General features: G+C 37.7%; 1 protein-coding gene across 1 annotated transcript in view; it reads right to left on the bottom strand.

Annotated features, from left to right (window-relative positions):
- Positions 1–22,301, bottom strand: part of LOC145983069 (uncharacterized) — a 55,659-nt gene that overhangs the window by 17,559 nt on the left and 15,799 nt on the right. Inside the window, exons 3-5 of the mRNA XM_083116344.1 lie at positions 18,143–18,244; positions 10,558–10,753; positions 3,299–3,529 (exon numbers count right to left, since the gene is read on the bottom strand). Coding sequence (XP_082972470.1) covers positions 3,299–3,529; positions 10,558–10,753; positions 18,143–18,244 — 529 coding nt within the window. The remainder of the gene's footprint in view (positions 1–3,298; positions 3,530–10,557; positions 10,754–18,142; positions 18,245–22,301) is intronic.

A 22,301-nucleotide genomic window follows, 5' to 3' on the forward strand; every position in this document is an offset into this window, starting at 1 on the left:
CAATGCTTTATTAACACACGAAATTCTTTTTTATCCATTTTTTCACAATAACAAAAGCTGCTTCACCCACAATGCTATATCTCACGAACTAATTATCCGGCAGATGTGAAATTTATACACGTATCTTTTGAAGGTTAGTACTAAGTAAAAATCACATGGATTTAATTCTAGTAATGCCATCTATGAGTCAGCCTACGAACTTTTCAGCCCAACTGTTAAGTATGCCCTTATGAGGGATTTCCTTGTCGCAGTACTTGTGTAAGAACTCATGAAGAGTATATTCTTCCAGCATCCACAGAGGGATACCAGACACGATAAATGCTTTACACAGATCCTTGGAGGAAGAGGACAGTCGATCACTCTGGCCCAGCTCCACATTTTAATGTAGTGCCTGAACTTTCTTTATTTCTGTTGACAAGTTTCTTTGTTGTTTTGCCATGTCCAAATGTTGCAATACTGAAAATCTCTTCGAATATCCTACCCTGGTTTCACACAACTTACAAAACAGAATCTTGTTGTCAGTGCAGATCATATCACTCCCAAACATAGGTGTGCGCACAGGGGGGGGGGACAATTGCCCCCCTAATCATGGAGAGTTCGCAGATTTTTTCCATGGAGGGACATCAAGGTAGTTTCCATGGGGCATATTACCCTGATGATAGTATTGCCCCTTCAAAAAATACCACTTGAATTTCAAATTATCGCATTAATGTAAATTACTATGATTGAAATCAAATTATACGTGTGAAATATATACTTTTAAGTTAACATTCGATTTCTAAGGGGGAGTTGTGGACATCCTTGCAAACCCCACCCCCTTTGCACATATCTATGACCTGACAATATTATACTTTCACCTAGAAATTTAGTGTAGAGGAATCTTATCCCCGTTATTAAACGATATTATACTCTAAAAGAAAATGAAGTATTTTCAACCAAGTAAAGGTCAAAGCAACTGTGGCGGAAGGGGGTGCAGTGGTGCAACCACAGGGGGAAAATGGGCTTTGCCCTTCCCCAACCTTGGAAGGAAATCAATTCTAGGAGGCGAGGGGGTGGGGCAAATATTGAGGTAAAAGAAAGCAAGAATAGCAGGACAAAAATATACTCAAGATGGAATTTGTTTTCACATCTTTCTTGCATTATTTCTTCCAGAAGGCCAAGAGCACCTGCAGGGGGCACATAAGGGCAATTGCCCACTCGATATAAAATTTTCTAAAAATAAAAAATAAATTTCATAAAATGTTGTTGCTTGCTTCGCTCGCAATAACTGCTTTACTTACAGTCTTGTGAACTTCAGAGCCATAGCTAGGGGGCAGTGGGAGTTGGCCCTGGCCACCAGAATGAAAAAAATTGGAAAACATGAAATTTTTTGTGTCATATTAAATTAATATTTCTTTCAGTTTGCAAAAATTTGGATCTAAAAATGTTCTTGCTCGCTTCGTTTGCAATTTTCATGTTTTCTGTAATACATTTTAAAATACTAGAGAGAGAGAGAGAGAGAAGTTATAACTACTAAATACTGCAGACTCTTGCTGCTAAACAGTTTTGTCTTAAATGCATGAACACAATTGTTTGGAGGAAGAGGAGCGCAGCACATTTCAGAGACAATTTTGGTAGTGTCGTTGCCTTGTAATCAAGGGGTCCCGGGTTTGATTCCCGGTGGAGGCACATAGTGATTCAGATCCCACTTTAAACTGCAGGTCAAGTCCCGATTAGCCTTAATGTGCATAATGTGGACTTAAAACACCAAATCAAACAATCAAACAAACAGAAACAATTTATTTATTCGTTATGGTGTCTCTATGTTGCTGCATTACACCCATCAATGCAATGAAACTAAAACAGTAAAATAAAGTGAGGTTTATCTTTCCTGACTGAACTTTCATCAAGCCCCCCCCCCCTAATCAGAGGGTCTGCGCATGCCTATGCTCCCAAACTCTGTAACATAGCACCTCAGTCTCACTGCAACAGATTCCTCTACAGGGGGCATTCTATTCACACTGTTACACACTGATACTTGTCTGGCTCAAACGACAAGTGATATTGAAATTCTCATACTCGATTGTCGATAGAGTAAGGGCTGTAATGTACCAAATGTTATCTGTACATTTCACTGATTGTTGGGAGAAGCAAAAAAAAAAAAGATGTAAACACATTAGAAGAATTGAAACTTGTTTATTTCCTACCTGGTGATTCTTGTTCCTGCACAACAGTGATTGAATACATTTTTTCATGATGTTCGCATGGCTATCAGTTGTCGGTGGGATAAAAAAAGGGGTATTCTTTGTTTTCACGTCTTTCTTGCATTATTTCTTCCAGACAGCCAAGAGCACCTGCAGGGGGCACATAGGAGCAATTGAACCCTCGATATACAATTTTGTACAAATAAAAATAAATTTTGTAAAATTTACTTTCTGTACTAGTTGGTAAGAAAATACTGCATCTGCTCTTATATTTTTTGTCCATAATTTCCTTATCCTGCTAGTGATAATATAAATTAGCCATTGCATTAAAGGTACAAGGAATAAATTAAAATATAATCGGTTATATGCAAGACAATTACCAAATTATACAGAAATATGTCTTATTGTGAGAAAGTTGAAGAAATATGATGTAAAAATGCGAAATTGGTAATATATGTCAAAATATGCCTTGTCGTTCATCTATTTCGGCTAATTTTCATTGGATATATAAAGATCTCACCCCAGTATTCGATCTGATGGCAAATAAAAAACATGTTACAACATCAAGTCCCAGCCCATCATTTCTCTGAAACACTTGTCCAATTGGGAGACTTTTACTATATGAGTCAAGTGACTCATATTCACACTAAGATCCTTGCTTGCAAGATTATTTTTCTTTCTGATAGTTAAAATTTAATTATGAAATGTACCTTTGCCACATAATACTGGTAAAGAATTTAATAAAGTTATTGGCATCATTTACATGTTTGTTAATCAAACTTTGCAAAAGTGTAATGCAAATTCTTGCAAACTCAAGATACCCAGTCTCCGAAAAAGTAATAGCTGGTAAGGGTGATTAAAATTGAATCAATACTTTGATAGTGATGACACTGATATCATCCAATTCCATTTAATCAGCATCGGTATTGGGTCAGCTTTAATGAGAATGTAGATAACTGTTAGAGGCTTTTAAAATCCAAACTCAGCTAGAAGATTCTCCCCACAATGTAAACATGTGTTGTTAAGTCTGCAGAATGCACTTCAAGTCATTTTAAATTTTTTGTGTAGTATGCCATGAAATAAAAAGAAGTGAAGCTGTGTATACATAAACTCACCTCAGATGCACTAACTTTGATACATTGACAACCATCCTGTTCATAAAATGGTGATTCCATGAGGACTTTCTTTGGAATGCTCAGTCTCCATCTGGATGGTCGAAATACATACATAGAGCTCACACCAGGATAGAGCTCATGATCCACATACACCTTCTGTGGCTCGTACACTTTCACAAACACCTTTATCCAATGTGTGAATCTGTTCCTGAAGACAAATTCTGAAATACGCTGTAAGAGTAATATGTACACAGTTTTTTTAAATCCAATATTATTTTATATGTATCTTCAAGTGTGTCAGATGACAAATATGTGTTGTTGTTACAATCATATATCATGTCAGGGATACAGGATGAAGGTATTAAAATATGCACAAACATAAAATGTGAGCGGAAAAGAAATGTCTTTCTTGTCAATATTCTACTCTTATAAGAAGCAAAGCTATTTTACATTCAAGTGTTGCTTACTTACAAATTGGTAAATTCACAACACTACAAACAAAAGAGAACTTGCACTTCAACCATGCATTCTTCTCATAACTATGAATGGAAGATCATTCCAGAAAGCTTCGAACTAACAGGAAAGTAATACCAACCTCATTGCACATATTATTGCTCATGTGGAAGTAAAGAAGTTTAAAATTAAATTTATAAATCTAGCTGGCATCACAGGTCATTACAATGGGAATAAAATGCACCTGTTCATTTACTAATAATGTATCATATTAATAAAAAATAGTATTTCCAGTTTGAAAGCTTTTAGGACTTAACCTTTATGCTTTTTGCAGATTTCAGAAGAGGGTTCCATTGCTTTCTTCACCTCCAAGTTCTATCCAAAAACCATCAGTTTATTGGATTTGTTTGTACGGCAAGTCTCAATAAATATCATGTAATAAATTATATATGTCAACATTGTGTTTTGAGATGGATAACAACCAGCTTTTCTTCAAATTTCAACACTCTCTGATGCCAACGATGTGATTCAAACAATTGTTCTTGGGTTACCAGCCAGCATAAATCACCATTAGCTTCCAATATTTCAAGCACATACTTTGCCCTCATCTCAGGGAAAATCAAATCGAGACCAAGGATGAGGTTAAATATGCATGTATTAAGATGGTAGCTTAGGCCCTGTCTTGTGATTGGTTTGCTCTGAATCCTGGTGTTCTATTGGCTGATGTCTAGCTTTTATGGAGAAATGGATTCCAGGCCAGGCTGAGTTGGAGTCCCATGTCCCCGTTCACATTCAGGTTTTCCCATGCAATGGCTATGAGTTCCTTTCCTCTTATGTTAGTACATTTGGTTATGATTTTGGTGTCTGAAAAAGTAATTCTGTGGCCTTCAGTAATGCTGTGTTCTGCTAGTTCTGACATTTCTGTTTGGAATAGTCTGATGGTGCATTGATGTTCATTGCATCACTACTTAATGGTGCATCCTCTTTCTAATATGGTGTACCACATTCACAGGATATGTGATATACCCCTGGAGTACAGAGTTCCAAGTCATCTTTCTTGCCTAGTAAGAAATCTTCTTAATTTCATGGTGCCATGCCAAATAAATGATAACAGTTGTAATGGGGTGTTCCTCTCCTGTGTTGTGCACTGAAGGATCCTTACTTGTAACTGGCACATTCCCACTTTTGGCTGTTCCAGGTTGTGACAAATCGGCTCTTCAAAGGGCCACATTGCCCATGGCTGGTCCCTGCTGGAATGCAACTGCCTTGGTAAGTAACCTGTTGATATCTATGATGTTGTATCCATTCTGTTATAGTGTGGGTGAATTCGGATTGTACATTTTCTTGGTCTGATATGGTTACTGCCCTGTGGGTCAGAGTGTTCAGGATGGCAAGACTTTGTGCCTTGTGATGAAAACTCTGGGCATTTAGGTACAGGTTGGCATGTGTGGGTTTTCTATACACACTATTTCCAAGTGTGCCATCTGGTATGTGGCAAAGTAGGATGTCCAGGAATGGACGGCAGCCATCTTCTTCTATCTCCATGGTAATTTTGATGATGGAGTGGTGGTTGTTGATGAAATCCAGAAGCTTTGTAGTGCCAGTATTCCATGTCGCCAAATAACAAAAGTGTCATCCACATTTCTGTAGAAGCAGGTTGGTGAGTGTGGGGCATCTGTCAGGGTTTGTTGTTAAAAAGTCCCATGTAGAAGTTAGCAACTGCCGGCGAGAGTGATAAGGTCATTGGTTTGTTCATAATATTTGCAATTGTAGAGAGAAATATATGTAATAGAGCATGTGGTGGAAGAGATCTACTATGGCTAGTGGAAAGTGGCTTCCCAGAAGTTCAAATGTGTCTTTCACCAGGACTCTGGTGAACATACACAAATACACAAAATGGGGGTCTCATTAACACCCATTGTCAGTGCTATAGCCAGACAGTCCAACCTACTACCCTGCCGAATGTTTCACATACCTGCTCCAACCTCTAGTTGGACAATGTGAGCACCATGTCAAGAACTCAGCTGTCAACTCAGAAACATCTTCAGTGTTCCCAAATGAACTCTAAATGTATTTTCCCTGAGATTTCCATGAGTTTTCCAGAATCCTCACATTTTTTCCATTTTGCTCAATACACAATGTTATTTTAAATACAGTTTACAGTGATCCTCCATTTTTCCTCATAGCCATACCATCCTCCCCTTCTTTATTATGATTAAACTGTGTTTTGCATAAGCTATCACTGTTCCCACGCTTGCTCAACATTAGCCTTCCTAGCAGAAGCCACATGATGTTGTCACTGTTTAATGTCAACGACTTCTGTTGAAGAAAGCGAATAAGCTATACAGGAATGCATTAACCACTACCACAATAATTGTGAGGGATAAACTAAGAACTGGCAACATCACATGCATAGGCACTGCTTCTCTGCTTACCATTCACTCCTTATCTATTGTCGTTTTCACATCGTGAAGGCACAATGGCTCTTATGGAGAAACCGCGCGGTGTTGCCATTTAAGGTGCCCTAGCTCTTATCGCCGGCCGGGATTACCGCTCTTGCTTCCTTTCACAATAAACATGTTGTATGTATTGTATATTGTTACAGTTGTTGTTACATTTGTTATAGTTGTTAATTGTCCATGATTATTATTATTGTTATTATGAACCGGAGTTGACAAAGTATGGGGAGAGACTTATGAAATGCAAGCATAATTAATCTATTTGTTAAAAATACTTGTTTCGCTCCCTGTACAAACCCCATCTTACCACCGGCATGCAACAAAACAAACCGTGGTCCCCGAGCGGTAGGGTCCTTCAGACCTGTAGACAACCCGGCCAGAAAAGCATCCTTGGGTGTTGCTATTGTTTTGTCCATCCAAACTTTAGACAAAGTATGCCCTACATTTACCCAACTTTCATCTAAGTAAACAATGTTCCGTCCCTCATTCCTAAATTGTCTCATTTTTCGTAAATATGAATGTCGCCAAAGTATAATATCGTTTCTTTCAATCAATAAAGCCTTATTTCCTCGCTTTTCGAATTCAAACCCCATTTCTTGCAGCAAACGGTAGAAAGTCGAATATGTCAAATTTGGCAAATCTTCATCGTCGTTAACTTCCTTCATCACAGACTGAATTGTTGCGGGAACATTTCTAAACAGAAATGCATGAAATTTGCGTCTTATAGCACTACGAATGAAATCATTATATTTCACTTCCCTGCTCGATTTGTATTTTAGTCCAGTTACTCTTTCTTTCCGGGGTGTAACGATTGAGCCTTTCTTACTTTCATTTCTTAATCTAAAGAATGTACGTCTACTGACACAAGCCACCTCACAAAGTTCACTAACAATGAACGATTGACTACGTCCAGGATTCTTTTCCTTTAAATATTCGAACATTCTTAAAATAGTTTTTCTGCGATCCATTGTGATGACTGAAGACTTACAGATTAGGACGCTATTAATCACTTCATGAACCACTTGTAAAAATCACCGAAATGTCTACACACACCACTTCACCAGACCAGCAAGAGTGTTAAAACGTCACTGAACTGTTGAGCACGTACGAACTCATAACACCTGAGTATGACTAAGACTCACGCCAGCGTGTCGCCTTACTTCGCGCCGACTTGAAAACAAACTGCATTTACATGAAGTAATGCCTCTGGGGACCTTTGAGTGAAGACAAAAAATAATTTCATTATTATCTTTACAACTTTGTCGCTGAGAGTTTTTACGTAGACTTATAAAACGAAATTTGGCCAGAGACGACATTTTCCACTGCGCCAATAAAAAATCCGCACATTTTATTCGACAATTTATTTTTTTAAGGACATATTTTTAAAAACATTGCCAAATTTTCAGCACCACAATCACCAGTGACAACTGCATAGTAGTGTCGATTTTTTTTTGTAACAAATCTTTCGATTTTACGGCATGATTTAACGTTTTGAATAGAAAAGATGTTCAAAATTTGGTTTCAATGAAAACTTGCATTTTAATTATTTTAAAATAATATGAAATAAAGTTAATAATTTTCATCTTCGCCATTATGTTCTACATAAAATTTTCTACCTTACTGTAATTTTTTTTTTGTACTTCACGTAAATTTCAAAATCGACATATTTGGCAATAGCGCGCTTTATTTTCCCATAAGAAAAGCATTGTCCATAAGAGCCCATTGTGCCTTCACGATGTGAAAACCACTTTAGCTCAAGACATTTTCCCTGGTTTCCGATTGGCACAGGGATTGTCGAGTGATCCTTAGCACAGGCAAGGTGAAAGGTTGGAACAAACATGGTTTAGTGATGGGACATATTATTTGATACTAGGTATTGGCCAACATAGTCATAGGCAAATGGTGTAACTGTTGTATCAGTAATATTACCGATATATTTATAAATAGTCTGTCCAATAGTAGTAGCAGTAGTGCAATATTCCTTCATGTTGTTATTATTTTTATGTATAAAAACGAATTCATGCCATGGTTTTGTAAAGTAAATGCCTAAATATGCAGTTCCTTTTCAATGGCAAAACCCATTCCAATTACTTGGCTATATACATTAATTAAGGAGGTGAATGAATTCATTCATGGAACATTCAAGGAAGACTTGCAATTTTATGTTGGATCAGTAGAATATTGATTATCAATAGGCCAATAAATAAATTTTCTACAGTAGTTTATCAAAAAGAATAAAACAACATCTTTAGGCACATAATTATGGACTAAGGTTTTTCTGGGTGTTTCACACTGTATTACAAGGAACAAAATGAATTTGAAACACATCATATCAGCAGTCTTACTATCAATACTGGTACAACTTTGGAATGTGATATGCAAAGTCATCAATTTAGCCCAGCAAGAATGAACACATAAGTCTTAAGTCATTGCTAGTTGCATTACAGAAGTGAAAGAATGTGCAGGTTTAGCTTCCATGATGGAACGGGGCAATTATGAAAATCATATGGCTGTTACAGCACTCCATGAAATGGAGAAGCCAGTGGGTGAAATTTTCAAGACCCCCCCAGAAGCTTTGAATCTTCAAAAGTTTCTTCTATCATAACACACAGTGTTCCATTGATACTGGAACAGTGACTTACAGGCCCAGGCTGGAACAGCCATGCATCTTAAGGACTGTGCCATTGGTGAAAACAGTGAAGAAATCCTGTACAGAATCAATCAGTGATGGCTCGTGACCTGAACATCTCCAAAATGTCAATGTCTCATGTGATATGAAGGGATCTAGGACTGAAAGCTTACAAACAATGTATAGGTCACTTTCTCCCAGCTGAGTTGAAGTGTCAGAGGGCAATAAAAGCAAAGCGCTTACTCAAGCTTTATGCAAACAGTGGTCACGTAAGTTCAAATATGAAAACATGTTTACTGTTGAGAAGAACTTGCAGAATGACAAGGTGTAGCCTATGCCACAAGTTCACAATAAGCTAGTGTGAGGGGCCACCATAGTGCTTCTATTTGATTTTATTTTTTTGTTATTTAGTGTCGCTTTTCTGCTACTTTTGGCTAATCGTGATGAGCCAGCCTGCTTTAATCATGATGTGGTTATGGTTAGTTATGATGACATCACTGAGCTGCATTTCTGCATGAGTTGCTGAGTTGCTGTTTTAAGTCCACTTTATGCACAGTAAGGCTAATCGGGACTGGACCTACAGTTTAAAGTGGGATCCGAACCACTTGTGCCTCCACCGGGTATCGAACCTGGGACCCCTTGATAACAAGGCAAAGACGCCACCACTGCGCCATGGGGGAGGCCCGCATTTCTGCATGAAACGGGGCGGGAGGGGGGGGGACATCAGCCAGAGTGTACCAGGAGACAGTCCTGGAGACAATGGTTAAGGATCTCTTTCATGATCATGATTGAATCTTTCAGTAGTATTCTTTCTACATCAGCTTATAGGGCTTGAGCTACCCAGGAGTGGCTTGAGACAAATGTGCCCAATTTAATTTCCTACTCACATTGGCCACCTGACAGTCCAAACCTGAAATATATGGACTTAAAGTTGTGTGGTCCATGGTTCAAGACATGGCTTGCAAAATGAGACACCCCAGTATTGCCCATTTGAAGCACTATCTCGTGAAGGTGATGGGAGATTTCCTTGTGGATTCAGTGAGTAATTCAATCGATGAGTAGCAACAGAGTTTTATAGCATGTGTGCAGGTCAATAGTGGTGTTTTTGAACAATGATTAGTGTTTTGTGTACACAATATATCAATGTAACACATATGCATGGTATATTACAATATCTTAAAGTACCTGCTGTTTTTTCATTCAAAACATTGTGACAGTAATTATGGTAAGACTGGATATATGTGGAACACTTTCAACAGAAGTTTATAATATCAAATATCAATTGATTGATTAATTTTGTTTATTTTACTTCAATTTCCTCACAATTTTGGATAATCATGAACATATAATATTAATTAATCTGTGATGCAAAGCAAGAAGCGAAGATAAAAACTTGAATTTCCTGCCCCTCCTTCCTACCACACACACCTTCCAATTGGTAAGGATATATTAAAACACCATTTACTATTCATGTCTACTGAGGTAAAAAAAATAACAATTTATAATTAATTAGTAATAAGCGCAATAATACTGCTAATTATATAATATTTCATTGCTCAATTAAAAATGTGTGAGAAAACAACTGAAAAATTGCTTAATCCACCTCCAAGTTACTTGTTTCCATATCTGCAACAATGTAATGAATTTCTTTCATTTACATTATTATTATTATTATTAGTAGTAGTAGTAGTAGTATTAAAAGTAGAAAAAGCACATACCTGGCATTGGCTGTCAAATTCAATATCAATGTACCTCAAAGGCCTGTCATTCTTGCGTTTTGATTTCAAACCAAAATTGAAGGGGCCTTTCATGCTGTACTTCACATGCTCCACTGAAGGTTGCTGTAGGTCTTCCTGAACATCTGCATACAGAGTATGTCTATTTTCAAAACCTTCAACAAATCTATTTTTGGCCCTGAAACAGAAAGCAACTATTTGTATTAAAACATGCACACACTTTTCTATCTTCTCCACATTCACTCTATTGCTCCACCATGCTACCCATAGAATACAACATGCTATAAAACATTAAAACACACATGTTAAATGATTATTATTACTTCATATTGAATGGCACTCACAAGACTGCACTGCAGTGATGGAAAATGCATTACATCAAATTTTCTGAATATCACCTTGTGAAAGTGATAGTTTCCTTATCAACAAAGAGTCCCAAATTCAATGCACAATAGAGGCATATCTCACTTTAAACTGCAGGTCTAATCCCAATTAGCCTACTTCATGGACGTCTGCAGGATTTTTGCTAGGGTGGGGCAAGCAAGGTAATTTTTTTCTGGGGGGTGGCAAAGGAGGTATATGGTGAATGGTTTGGTTTGAGTTGGTGTTTTAAGTCCACTTTGTGCACAGTAAGGCTAATCGGGACTGGATATACAGTTTAAAGTGGGATCCGAACCACTTGAGGCTCCACCGGGTATCAAACCCAGAACAACCCGATTACAAGGCAATGACGGCATATGGTGATGCCCCTAAAAATACAACACTATTTCTGTCTGAAATTATCATGTTCCTTCAATGTATTTATAATAATTAACATAAATTAGTGTGGCTGAAATTAAATTATGTGTGAATTATATAATTTTGAGGTGGACATTCATTTCCCACGGGGATGGGGCATGGCCTCCCCTTGCCCCTTTCCTGACGTCCATGGCCTACCTGTGCATAAAGTGGACATAAAAAAAATTCAAACCTGACTTGTGAAGTGTTCTATTAAGGTAAATTTCTGTAAATTGGCTGATGCCAATACATCAAAATGGAGATATATCAGGCTGCATGAAAAAAAAATGCCAAAAAAACAGGGTGAAGGTTAAAAGTCAATTTAATGATACAGATGACAGCTTTACTATTATGCCATTGGAAAGGGCCAAATTTAAGGGTAAAGGGTGGCTCATAAATAAATCAGTGCAAAAGCTGTGTAATGGTACCAAAACATATAGAATAACAACAGACAAACTAGAGAAGCCTCACCATAGGACTTTTTCGTGTGTCTGACCACTGTACATAAATATGTTATATTGAATGTTTGTGTTTGGGAGGATATGATATATTCAGTTTTCAGTAAAAATTGAATATTTGCATGGTTTCTACGCACACACACACACACACACACACACACACACACACATACATTACTAGCATCATATGTGTAATGAATGACCATCCATGCTAATGCACTTTTACTTTGGAAGCAAATTCAGGGTGCCAGCAATGTACTATGGTGCAACAGGCAGACATTGACATGGAACCCCTGCTGATCAACATCTATTTGCACGGCACACAGTAAAGGCTGAATCTCGCTCTGTAGTAAATAAACAGACTTTTCAATTCAATTCAATTCAAATTTACAGCAATGTAAACAAATATTTGGTACTGTCACTCATAACACTTTATTATCCTTTTCACATCCTACATCTTGACCAAAATGTTCAACATCACCTAAAACCCACCCTCTGGACAGGGGTAACATTCACAACCCCTGAGAATATGGCATGTTCACCACTGATAATACTCACAGCTCTGTCAAAATGTATCTTTTGTGAAATTGACATTTATTTCAATGTTATGACTTGTAACAATCTATCCTTAAAATATAAGGCATTGCTTCATTTCTACCACACATGTGTGTGTGTGGGGGTGGGGGGGGGTTGTGTGTGTATGCATGTGAATACATCCTATTTAGAAATGAGATATTTTCATCCTAACACAGAAGATGAAATTATATAAATGTCTATATCCACTTTGATTTATGAAAGAACCAATATTGGTTCCACTACAAAACCATCAATAATCCAAACACACATACTGTTAATGAATAACTGAAAATACAATTTTATGGTTTCCACATGAAAACATTCTAGAGAGAATTTTATGTTTCTAATAGACTCCAATGTACTCTCAGACATTCTTGGCTGACATATAATGAAAAAAAACTGAATACACATTTGATATCCACACACATATAAATACACACCAAATTACATCACGTCTTATTCATGTTAATCATGCTACTAAATTTCACAATTTCATTTCAACTTTTAATATGCTACTAAAGTAAAATATTTTTATACGGTTTTACCACTTGCTGTATCACCTCCAAAATAGCACAAGCAGCGACATGCACTGAGGAGTAGCAAGTTTAGCAGTGATAGATCAATCAATTTCATATGTCTAATTATTTTCAAATCACAATACGTATTGTCTTCTCGAAGCCACAGTTCATATGCAACACTATTTTTCAAGTGCTTTTTAGGGCCTCCCCGATGGCCTAGTGGTTGCGCCGTCACCTTGTAATCAAGGGGTCCTGGGTTTGATACCCAGTAGAGGCACATAGTGGTTCGGATCCCACTTTAAACTGTAGGTCCAGTCCCAATTAGCCTTACTGTGCATAAAGTGGACTTAAAACACTAACTTAACTCAACTCAACCTCAAGTGCTTTTTAACCCTCAGTACAGATAAAACCAGAAGAGAGGCCTCTCCTATTACAGAAGGGAGTTAGAAATACTTCATTACTCCAGTATTGTGATTAGAGCATGAAGGAAGGAAGGTTGTTTCAGACAAGGCCATCACTATCCTGAAGCATGGAGCCTTAGGTGTAGGCAGGCATTACATGCATACTTGCTTCCGTGAGTTTTCTCTTGGAATCTTGTCAGACATTAACTGGGTAATTACGGAAGAATTTTATGTGTTACTCCCTATGTGTCTGTGTGTGTACATGGGCTGTTTTTAAATTGGATGTATTTTTATTGCTCCCATCAATTAAATGCTGTCATTGGAATGAACCAGGTTAACAATGAATAAATGGAAGAATCATCAAAATTCCAGACATGACTAGCTTCTCTACTCTTGTCACTGCACATATATTCTTTGGATATTGCATCTCTTTAAAAATGTATCAATAGTTTCTTTCCTAAACAAACAAACTTAAGATTTATTGTGTTTCCTTGTTTGACTTGTTGATTTAAGTACACTTTATGCACAGATATTCTGATCAGGATTGGACCTACAGTTTAAAGTGGGATCCAAACCACTGTGCAATGTGCCTCCACCGGGTATAGAACCTAGACCCCTTGATTACAAGATGATGAAGTTACCACTATGACATCGGGAGGAAAGATTTTTTGTGTAAAAAAATATAAAATAAATATGTAAGAAATATGGTAGTTGCATCTCAATTGTATTTGAATTTTTTGTTATTTACAAAACTTTTGGCTAGTCACAACAATGAGGGTGAGTGAAGAATGAATGAAACTGATGAAAGGATGCTCATATGGAACACCCATGCCTAGGCCATGAATCAAACTCTGGAACTTTAGTGGCAATATTAAAAATCGACTGCACAACGAGCGTCACATTACACATGGCTATGTGCAACTATGATGACAAGATATATTAATGAGGCCAGGAACACATTCAATTGTCAGGTCAGAACCATGTGTCATACAATACAGGTGGAATTGTTGTTGATTGACATGGATTGTTAATCTACCTAAACTCTTAAAATGTTCTAATCTCAGGTTATCTGTTGAAATCATTATTTCACTATTGCTGGCCTCCATGACGGAGTGATTGACATACTGCTCGATGGACACACAGGGACCCTATGTTCGAACCTTGGGTAATACTTGAAGATCTTATTGTGTTATTCATCTATTTCATCATTCTATCATTCATATTCATCATTGAAATTAACCAAGAAAAGTAGAGAATGGTCATAAAAATAACAAAGATAATACATCACTATCACTTGCCGAATACAATGACATTCTTTGCTGTTTCTATACTTGTTTTAGAGCTAATGACAACCACAATAACAAAATAACGAAGAAACAAACAGCCAATATGCATCAACGGAGTACGTAAATACCTAGGTATATATCTTTGGAATAAATCGTCAGCTCAGAAGCTGGTTTCTTTTGAGCTCAAAATGACAAAAAAGAAAAAAATAATTTTCCTAAGACCAAATGTCCTCAGAACGAAACACTGTGTTACTTCCTTGAAGACTCGTGGCTAACATTGCTTGTTCTCTATGGTTGCTGATGACCTTGAGGGCTGTGCAGCTCTCTCCCCCAGTCTTGCATGCACTTTGGGTATTTACAGTGCAGTGTTTCCAATTAAATATTCTGTTCCTTTCTTCTTTGGGTGTAATAAGAGGTGAGGCCTTTCATTTGATTTTGAATATACAATCAGCAGCCAGGCTGGAAGGAGGTTTTTTGACTGCCTGACCAGTTTCAGGGCAGTGGAAAGGAAAGGGGAAGATTTCTGTTTTAATTCCCCCTCTCCCTTGCCTTCAACCGGCCAGCCAGTTCAATGGTTGAAAGCTCATGGTTTGAGCTAAACCAATCTATCACCATCTATTGCTTCCCCCCAATTCCCTTTCATTTCATCCGATAAACTCAGGGGAGTACTTCCAATATTTACACCACAAATTTTACACATTGTGTATATGCATAATAGCACGTGGTTTCAAGTGTTATTTTCATGAAATGAGATATTAAGAAATTTTTGTGCAAACAAATTACTGAAAACAGTTCCTTTATCTCCAAATAGGAATGTAATTATAAAAAGTAACAAGTGACAAAAAACCTCTATTGTTCATTTTAGTTGTATTATCTTTAAATACACAAATTTCTTGCTCACAAGTACGAGAGCTGATCAATACATTTTGATAAGCCTAAGAATCTGAAATATGGGTATGTGTAGTGGTGAGGGGATGGTGTATTGTACATGGTCTGTGATAAATAATGGAATAACTTTCCAGTGAAAAACTGCAAAAGGAGCAAATTTCACAAAACCTCCTCTGTTTTCTTGCTGTGCTAATTTACATTTTTGCCATTTCACATCAGATTTCTGGTTTTCGAATTTCAAATGCAATGCGAGAATAAAAATGGCTAACAAACTCATGGTAGTGATGAGGGCAGTCATTAACATGCATACTCAACTTGGAATTTGAACTCAAGGTCTTTCTTCAATGTGCACGTTGTTTTCAAAGAGCACTTTCTCAAAATAACTTTCTTGTCTCTTTCTGTCTGTGGGCTTCCATGCATAGGCTCAACCAGAAAGTTTTTAAAGAATGTCAGGCTGCTGAATAAGTATTTTGAATGTCAACATTAGTAGAAAATGGGGCAAAATAATTACAATTAGTTTTCTTTTGTAAGAAAATTAAGTCCAAAGGAGGATTTATAACCACCATAACACCCGTTTCCAGTTTGTTTGTTTATTTAGCATCTCTGTTACATATACACTGCTCGCCATTAGAATTGCAACACCCAGAAGGAAATGAGATAGAAACACGAAACTTGGCAAATATGTAGTGCATAATAAGATAAGAAAATGATTACAGTTAGAGCTTGGTGGTGTGACATGTGACATTTAGAACATGGTTGCATAACCCCAAGGAGCTAGTAGCGTGTACAGCCTCCACGGGCGGCAATAACTGCTGCAACATGGCGAGGCATGGCAGAATGAGTCTATTGATGTCTGCTTGCGGTATGGCGTCCCAAGCGGCTTCCACATGGTGCCAGAGGTCTTCAACATTACGTGCCGGAAACCTGAGTTGGGCCAGCCGGCGACCCACCATGGACCAGACATGTTCAATTGGCGACATATCCGGTGAACATGCTGGCCAAGGAAGCAGGGGCACGTGGTTAGCTTCCATAAATGCGAGGACATTCCTTGCAACATGGGGGCACGTGTTATCTTGTTGAAAAGTGGCATTATGCAGTGCATGGATTAATGGGACAGCAACAGGGGTGAGAACCTGTGTGACGTACCGTTGGCTGTTCAATGTCCCTTGAATGCATACGAGACACGAACAAACACCTATGGCGATGGCACCCCATACCATGATACCCAATGAAGGCCCTGTGTTGCATGATGCAGGCGTCATGAAGCCTAGTGCCACGGTGCCGCCACACGCGTGTACGTCCATCATGATGTTGTATACAGAAGCGGGATTCATCAGAGAACACTACAGCATTCCACTCCGCCATCCATGCACGACGGTCTTGGCACCATCTCAGATGAAAACGCCTATGCTCTAGCGTCAGAGGAATCCGCAACAGTGGGCGCCAGGAAAAAAATTCCCTGGTTCGCCAAACGACGAAGCACGGTTCGTGGGGACACTGGATGTTGTAAAACATCCCGTACTCCACGCGCAATCCTCGTTGACGTGGCCGTTCTGTCTGTAAGGGCCATGCATATCAGACGTCTGTCCTCTCGTTCCATCGTCCGATGCGGACGTTGTGAACCTCTACGTCGCTCTACAGTGCCTTCCTGGACCCAGTGGTTCCATACGCGGATCACTGTGGATGCATTTCGTCCTACACGGGCACCGATCTCACGGTAGGATAATCCGCATTCACGGTATGCAACAATTCGGCCGTGATCAAACTGGGAAACCTGCTGGAATTGCTGCCGTATTCGACGACGTGGCATTGCTGACCGATTTTAACACACTACACTCACGACCATGCACTTTCACTGCTCTTCTGCACCTATCTGACCTGCTACAGGTACCACTTACCAGATGGCGTGGCAGGCGCACATGACGCATGACGGCCTTGAACACCTAATCATTTCCTTCTGCACCTCTCCTCTACACACTGTGCACATTTTGTCCGATTCCGATTACTCCTTCTGGGTGTTGCATTTTTAATGGCGAGCAGTTTATTTAATTGTGACAGTAAGGTCTTATCTGCTACAACATTAGATGCAAAGCATGTTTAACTCTCATAATTAATTAATACGTGAAACTTCATAGGGGATTCACATATTTGCAGATACATCAAATTCAGATTTCGTGCTAAATTATCACTTCCTCAAAGTAGCTAAATTCTTTCTTTTGTATCTAAGCAACACTGCAATCTATGCATTTGGGTGTGTGGGCAGAGGGGAAGGGTGTGTGTGATGATTTAAAGATTACCCCTAATCAGTTGCTACCTCAAGTACCTATGTCACCGCACATCACAAAGCACAAGTGTTCAAGATAGAATATGCATGTCATTCCTTAGCCAGTCATTCTTTTAGTTCATTCTTTTGAACAAGAATGTAAGTATAGCAATAATATATCTCAAATAGAGGGGCTCAGGGGAAGAGTAGAGGACACTGCAGTATGAGAAATCCCATGATAGCAGTACATAATTTAAGCATAAGGAACATATGTGAAAAATGAGACAGCATTACCTCCTACTCAATTGCAACAGAAATATACAGCTCCTTCTACTGCTACACCGATGCATTTAGCGACTACAATAGTGAGCCAAATTACAAAAGGATTAGAATTACTAACCATGAATCATAATCCTCGTAGTACTCTGTAAGGTAAGTGATCTTTGGTTCTTTGGGCTTCAACTCTTTAAAGACGTATCCTCCTACCCATTCTTCACCATAGCTGAAAATAAAAGTATCACTGTTCACAAATTCTTCTAGCAGAATTCAATTGATACACAAACATGAAATATATATATATAGAAAATAGAACATGTCCATAAACATGAAAAAGAGTACTTGTAGGTGGTAGAATTATAGATTTTCCTTCCAATGTTTCCAGTTCCTTCTTCAGAAATGTACAGGAATTAAGACATCAAAATATTAAAATTGTTCAAAATGGGTAAAAAGAGAAAACAGAATCATTCTGGCCCCACAATAAAAGTCAGACTGATAAGACAAGTCAAAGGTCCTATCAGCAGTGTCCAGATTTCCTGCTTCAAATGGGAAGTAAAATTACCTGAGCAACATAGAACCAGAACTTCTGCTTTCCCCTCTCCTCTGCTCTTCTCTCATTTCCTCTACCTCAAGGGAGTGTGGAAAGGTTGGGAAATTGTATTGCTGCATGGAGGATTATTACTTTTTTTTACATCAAACCATATCTGTCCTAAAACACCACAATTGCAATACATTTTTCAATTTTCTTTGGTTCCATGCCCATCCAGGATCTGGGATCTGCCTTTTAATTAATTTCTCCTATAAAGCCTTTAATGCCATATTGAATGCTCAAAGCCATATACTTCCAGAGTCTCAGTCCTTGAATTGCCTTCCAAAGTGCATATCCACAAAATATTCCTTCAAAACTCCTGCATCTGATACAGATTTTTCAAATAAAACAATGTTTCAGACCAAAGTGACAAGTAATAAGTATTTATGGCAAACAAAATGTCAAAAATTTGGTACAAAAACTGGGCACATTTCTGGAGTAAAAGCATTATAAATAATGGCATTTTGGTGTTAAAATTATGAATAAACTCCAAAATTTGATTTAAAAACTACACTTATTACACAAAACAAACATTTCCCTTCTAATAGTATATTTATGTAGTAATCACATAATTAAGTTCATTCCAGTGCAAAGGATTCCATTTCGGCTTCTCAAATATTTACAGCAGAATTAATTAATTTTCTGGGATTCCCATAACTCAAAGGATAACTCAGACTTCGGAAAGCATCATGTTAGTAAATAAACTGTAAATTTGATGTTTAAGAGTTTATTTCTCATTTTGCAGCTCATTTTGCATCATTTAATGACAATACATGGTAGGAAAATGCACCTCACATATTTCAAAAACATGAAAAAGGAATATTACAATGTGTCATTTCACATTTTCATCAGAAACTATATATTCATGCCTCTGGTAATAAGCGATACAAGACGTGGCTGTTATAAATAAAGTGACAAGTGACAAAACCACCAATTGCATGCTCAGTAATTGGCACTATCCTTCCAGTCTATAAAAAAGCATTCACTGGATATGTGTGACTGACATAAATAGATGACTCAAATCCCACTATTAAGGAAGCTGGCCAGTTTAAGTGACAGGTGCAGCTTATGTCACTTAGTATGAAAGGTTGCATTTATTTCTTATGGTTTGTTTGATATAATTGCAGCACAACCAGATGCTCACATAATATGGATAGATTGGATCAGAGAAAACACAACAGATTTCAGCTCCAAGATCAAATGTATTTGATAATTTCTGGCATCAATGTGGGTAAGAGCATGTTGGACTTTGATCAATGATGAGTGTTTTCTCTGTGTGACCACGGCAGTGTAAATAAGGAATCAGAAAGTTATTTAAAATCAAGTTGTATGTAAGTTATTCTTCAGTTTATATCATTTTAGTTAATATTATAAAAGTATTATCACAAGCATTGGGTGTTGACAGTGGAAATGCTGTTGACCCTAGCAATTCTGTATTGGAACAAATTATGCTGCTGGTGCCATTATCCCAGCAGGTGAAACAATGTATGCTTGTAGTGGAGAATTAGGACATGGGAGATGTGAGTGACCATGAAGTTCTTGGATTGTTCTGATATTTTTTTTAAATTTATGAAATCTTCAATGCATATTTTCAATGGAGCTGTTCACAGCCAAAATTTTCCGGTGGCAGTGCCAGCATATTTGTGTCCTTAGAGAAATTAGTTTGTCATTTTGTTGCCCTAAGCTTTACTCTGGACCAAGATTGAGTGGCTATTCAAACCTTACTTTCACAAAAGTTAAGAGTTTCTGATTTAAATCCCTATTAAAACTGCTGATCTCCATGGAAAAGTAGTTAGCCCAGCATGTTACATTGCCAGGGGTCCAATGTTTGGATCCTGGACCAGGCATGGGTGTTCTTTGTTGTCCCTTCATCAATTTCATCATATCATAATTCATCCTCACCTTTGCAATTAGCCAGAAGTGGCAGGTAAGTAAAATAGACCAAATCAATCCCATTTAAAACTATGTTTCATAAAACTTCCAGATAACATAATAAGTCATAAGTTTCTGAAAATAGCAGTTTTGTGTAGCTAATAATTAATATATTGTCCCACACTGTGGCTGTCCAATCTAAGGTGTCAGGCACTGGGCTTGGGCTATAGGATGCATGTCAAGTTTCGGGGGAAGCACCACAAATTTTCTCGAGATTTTGCCCAGTGTATGGGAGTGGTGACCAGTCACCATCACGAGGAAACTGAGGAGCTACAAATGAGTAGTGAAACCTGGTCATGAAAACCTAAAACAACTGGGAATTCATCGTCCTGACTACTGGTCAACCTGTAACTGAGTAGATGATCCCCCACCTCTGCTGTGGCATGTGGGAATGAGGCGGGCAGTCAGTAGGTAGGCCTTGGCCCTGATGGGCTGTTGCATCATGGGCTCAAAAGAATTAATAATGTTAAAGTGTAATGACAGGGTAGCTCAAACGGACTAAAGGCATCTGTTTATGCATAAATAACACTAAGCTTGGTGTCATTTGTGTTGTTCCCAGCTGCCGTGGGTTCACAATATAAAATTTAAAGTGCACTGCACCTTATGTTCTATCTAGTTGCAAGTATGCATAAATCAAAGGCAAGTGTCAGATTTGGAGTATCTCTTGAAATAATTCAGAAAAAATGTATTAAGTGTTGCATACATATTACACTTATTATTATACCCTGTGTCTCCCCAATAATTAAATGTTCAGGTATTTTTTCCTATTTATATTTGCTTTGCATAATCAGATCCATTATACCAGGCATTTCATAAATAATTGAGAGGTTACAAAAATTTATTGCAAGTAAACTATTGAACTTTCGTTAATGAAACCAGTCCAGAAGAAACGAGGAACTCAAACACTTACGCACATGTAGTGACAAAGAATTTCTACAAATAGATCATGAGAATTGGTAACTTCAGCATGGTTGTGAATAACAATGTGGAGTGTGATGTCTCCTTTATCGAAGCAATTTCTGAGGCTACCACAAGTGACGAGGAGCTGAAGTGGTGTTTTGTTCAAGTAGTTCAGGAACGTCAAAGTGCACAAAGATTGTAAGAAATGTACCCTTAAGAAATAATTTCAGAACTGAGGAGTGTGCTGTTATGTGCTTAATGCACTTTATTTATCTTTCATGCTTCTCCTGTAACAAATATAAATATGATTATATAAATATCCAACAATAAATATAAATATTTTGTGTATTTATGGACATGAAAAAGATGAAAAGCAACTGTATTATTCATTATGCATCTTCCCCATTTTAATACACGTTACGAAATTTTAATGTGGCTGCTTGACCTCAAAATATAAACCTATGTTACCGAAAATATACACAAATTACTTTTACATGTATTGTCACGAAATGAGGAAGTGAGATAAAAAAAATGCAAAGTTCATTTTTTTCATGCCATTTTGAAGCACCCTAATGTATATGATGATTTACTTTAAGAAGTGATCACTTTTGCTACATTAGAGAGGTTAGGTATAAGGCTTTTAACGTCTTCATAATTTTTGGACTTGTGTGTGTGTGCGTGTGTGCATACAATGGTATTTAATGATGAAAGAAACTAATCCAGGATGTCAACCATCTCATGGATGCAGCTATTTTTCAGAGCCAATCGTTTCATCTACCCATTGAAAGAAACATGATACTGCATTAAAAAATCTAAATGGATGTATTAATAAAAAGTAAATCAATGTAATTTTCACAGAGGT

The sequence above is a fragment of the Lepisma saccharinum genome, unplaced genomic scaffold (genome assembly GCF_977018435.1).
Source record: "Lepisma saccharinum unplaced genomic scaffold, izLepSacc3.1 HAP1_SCAFFOLD_622, whole genome shotgun sequence".
Classification (NCBI taxonomy): Eukaryota; Metazoa; Arthropoda; class Insecta; order Zygentoma; family Lepismatidae; genus Lepisma; species Lepisma saccharinum.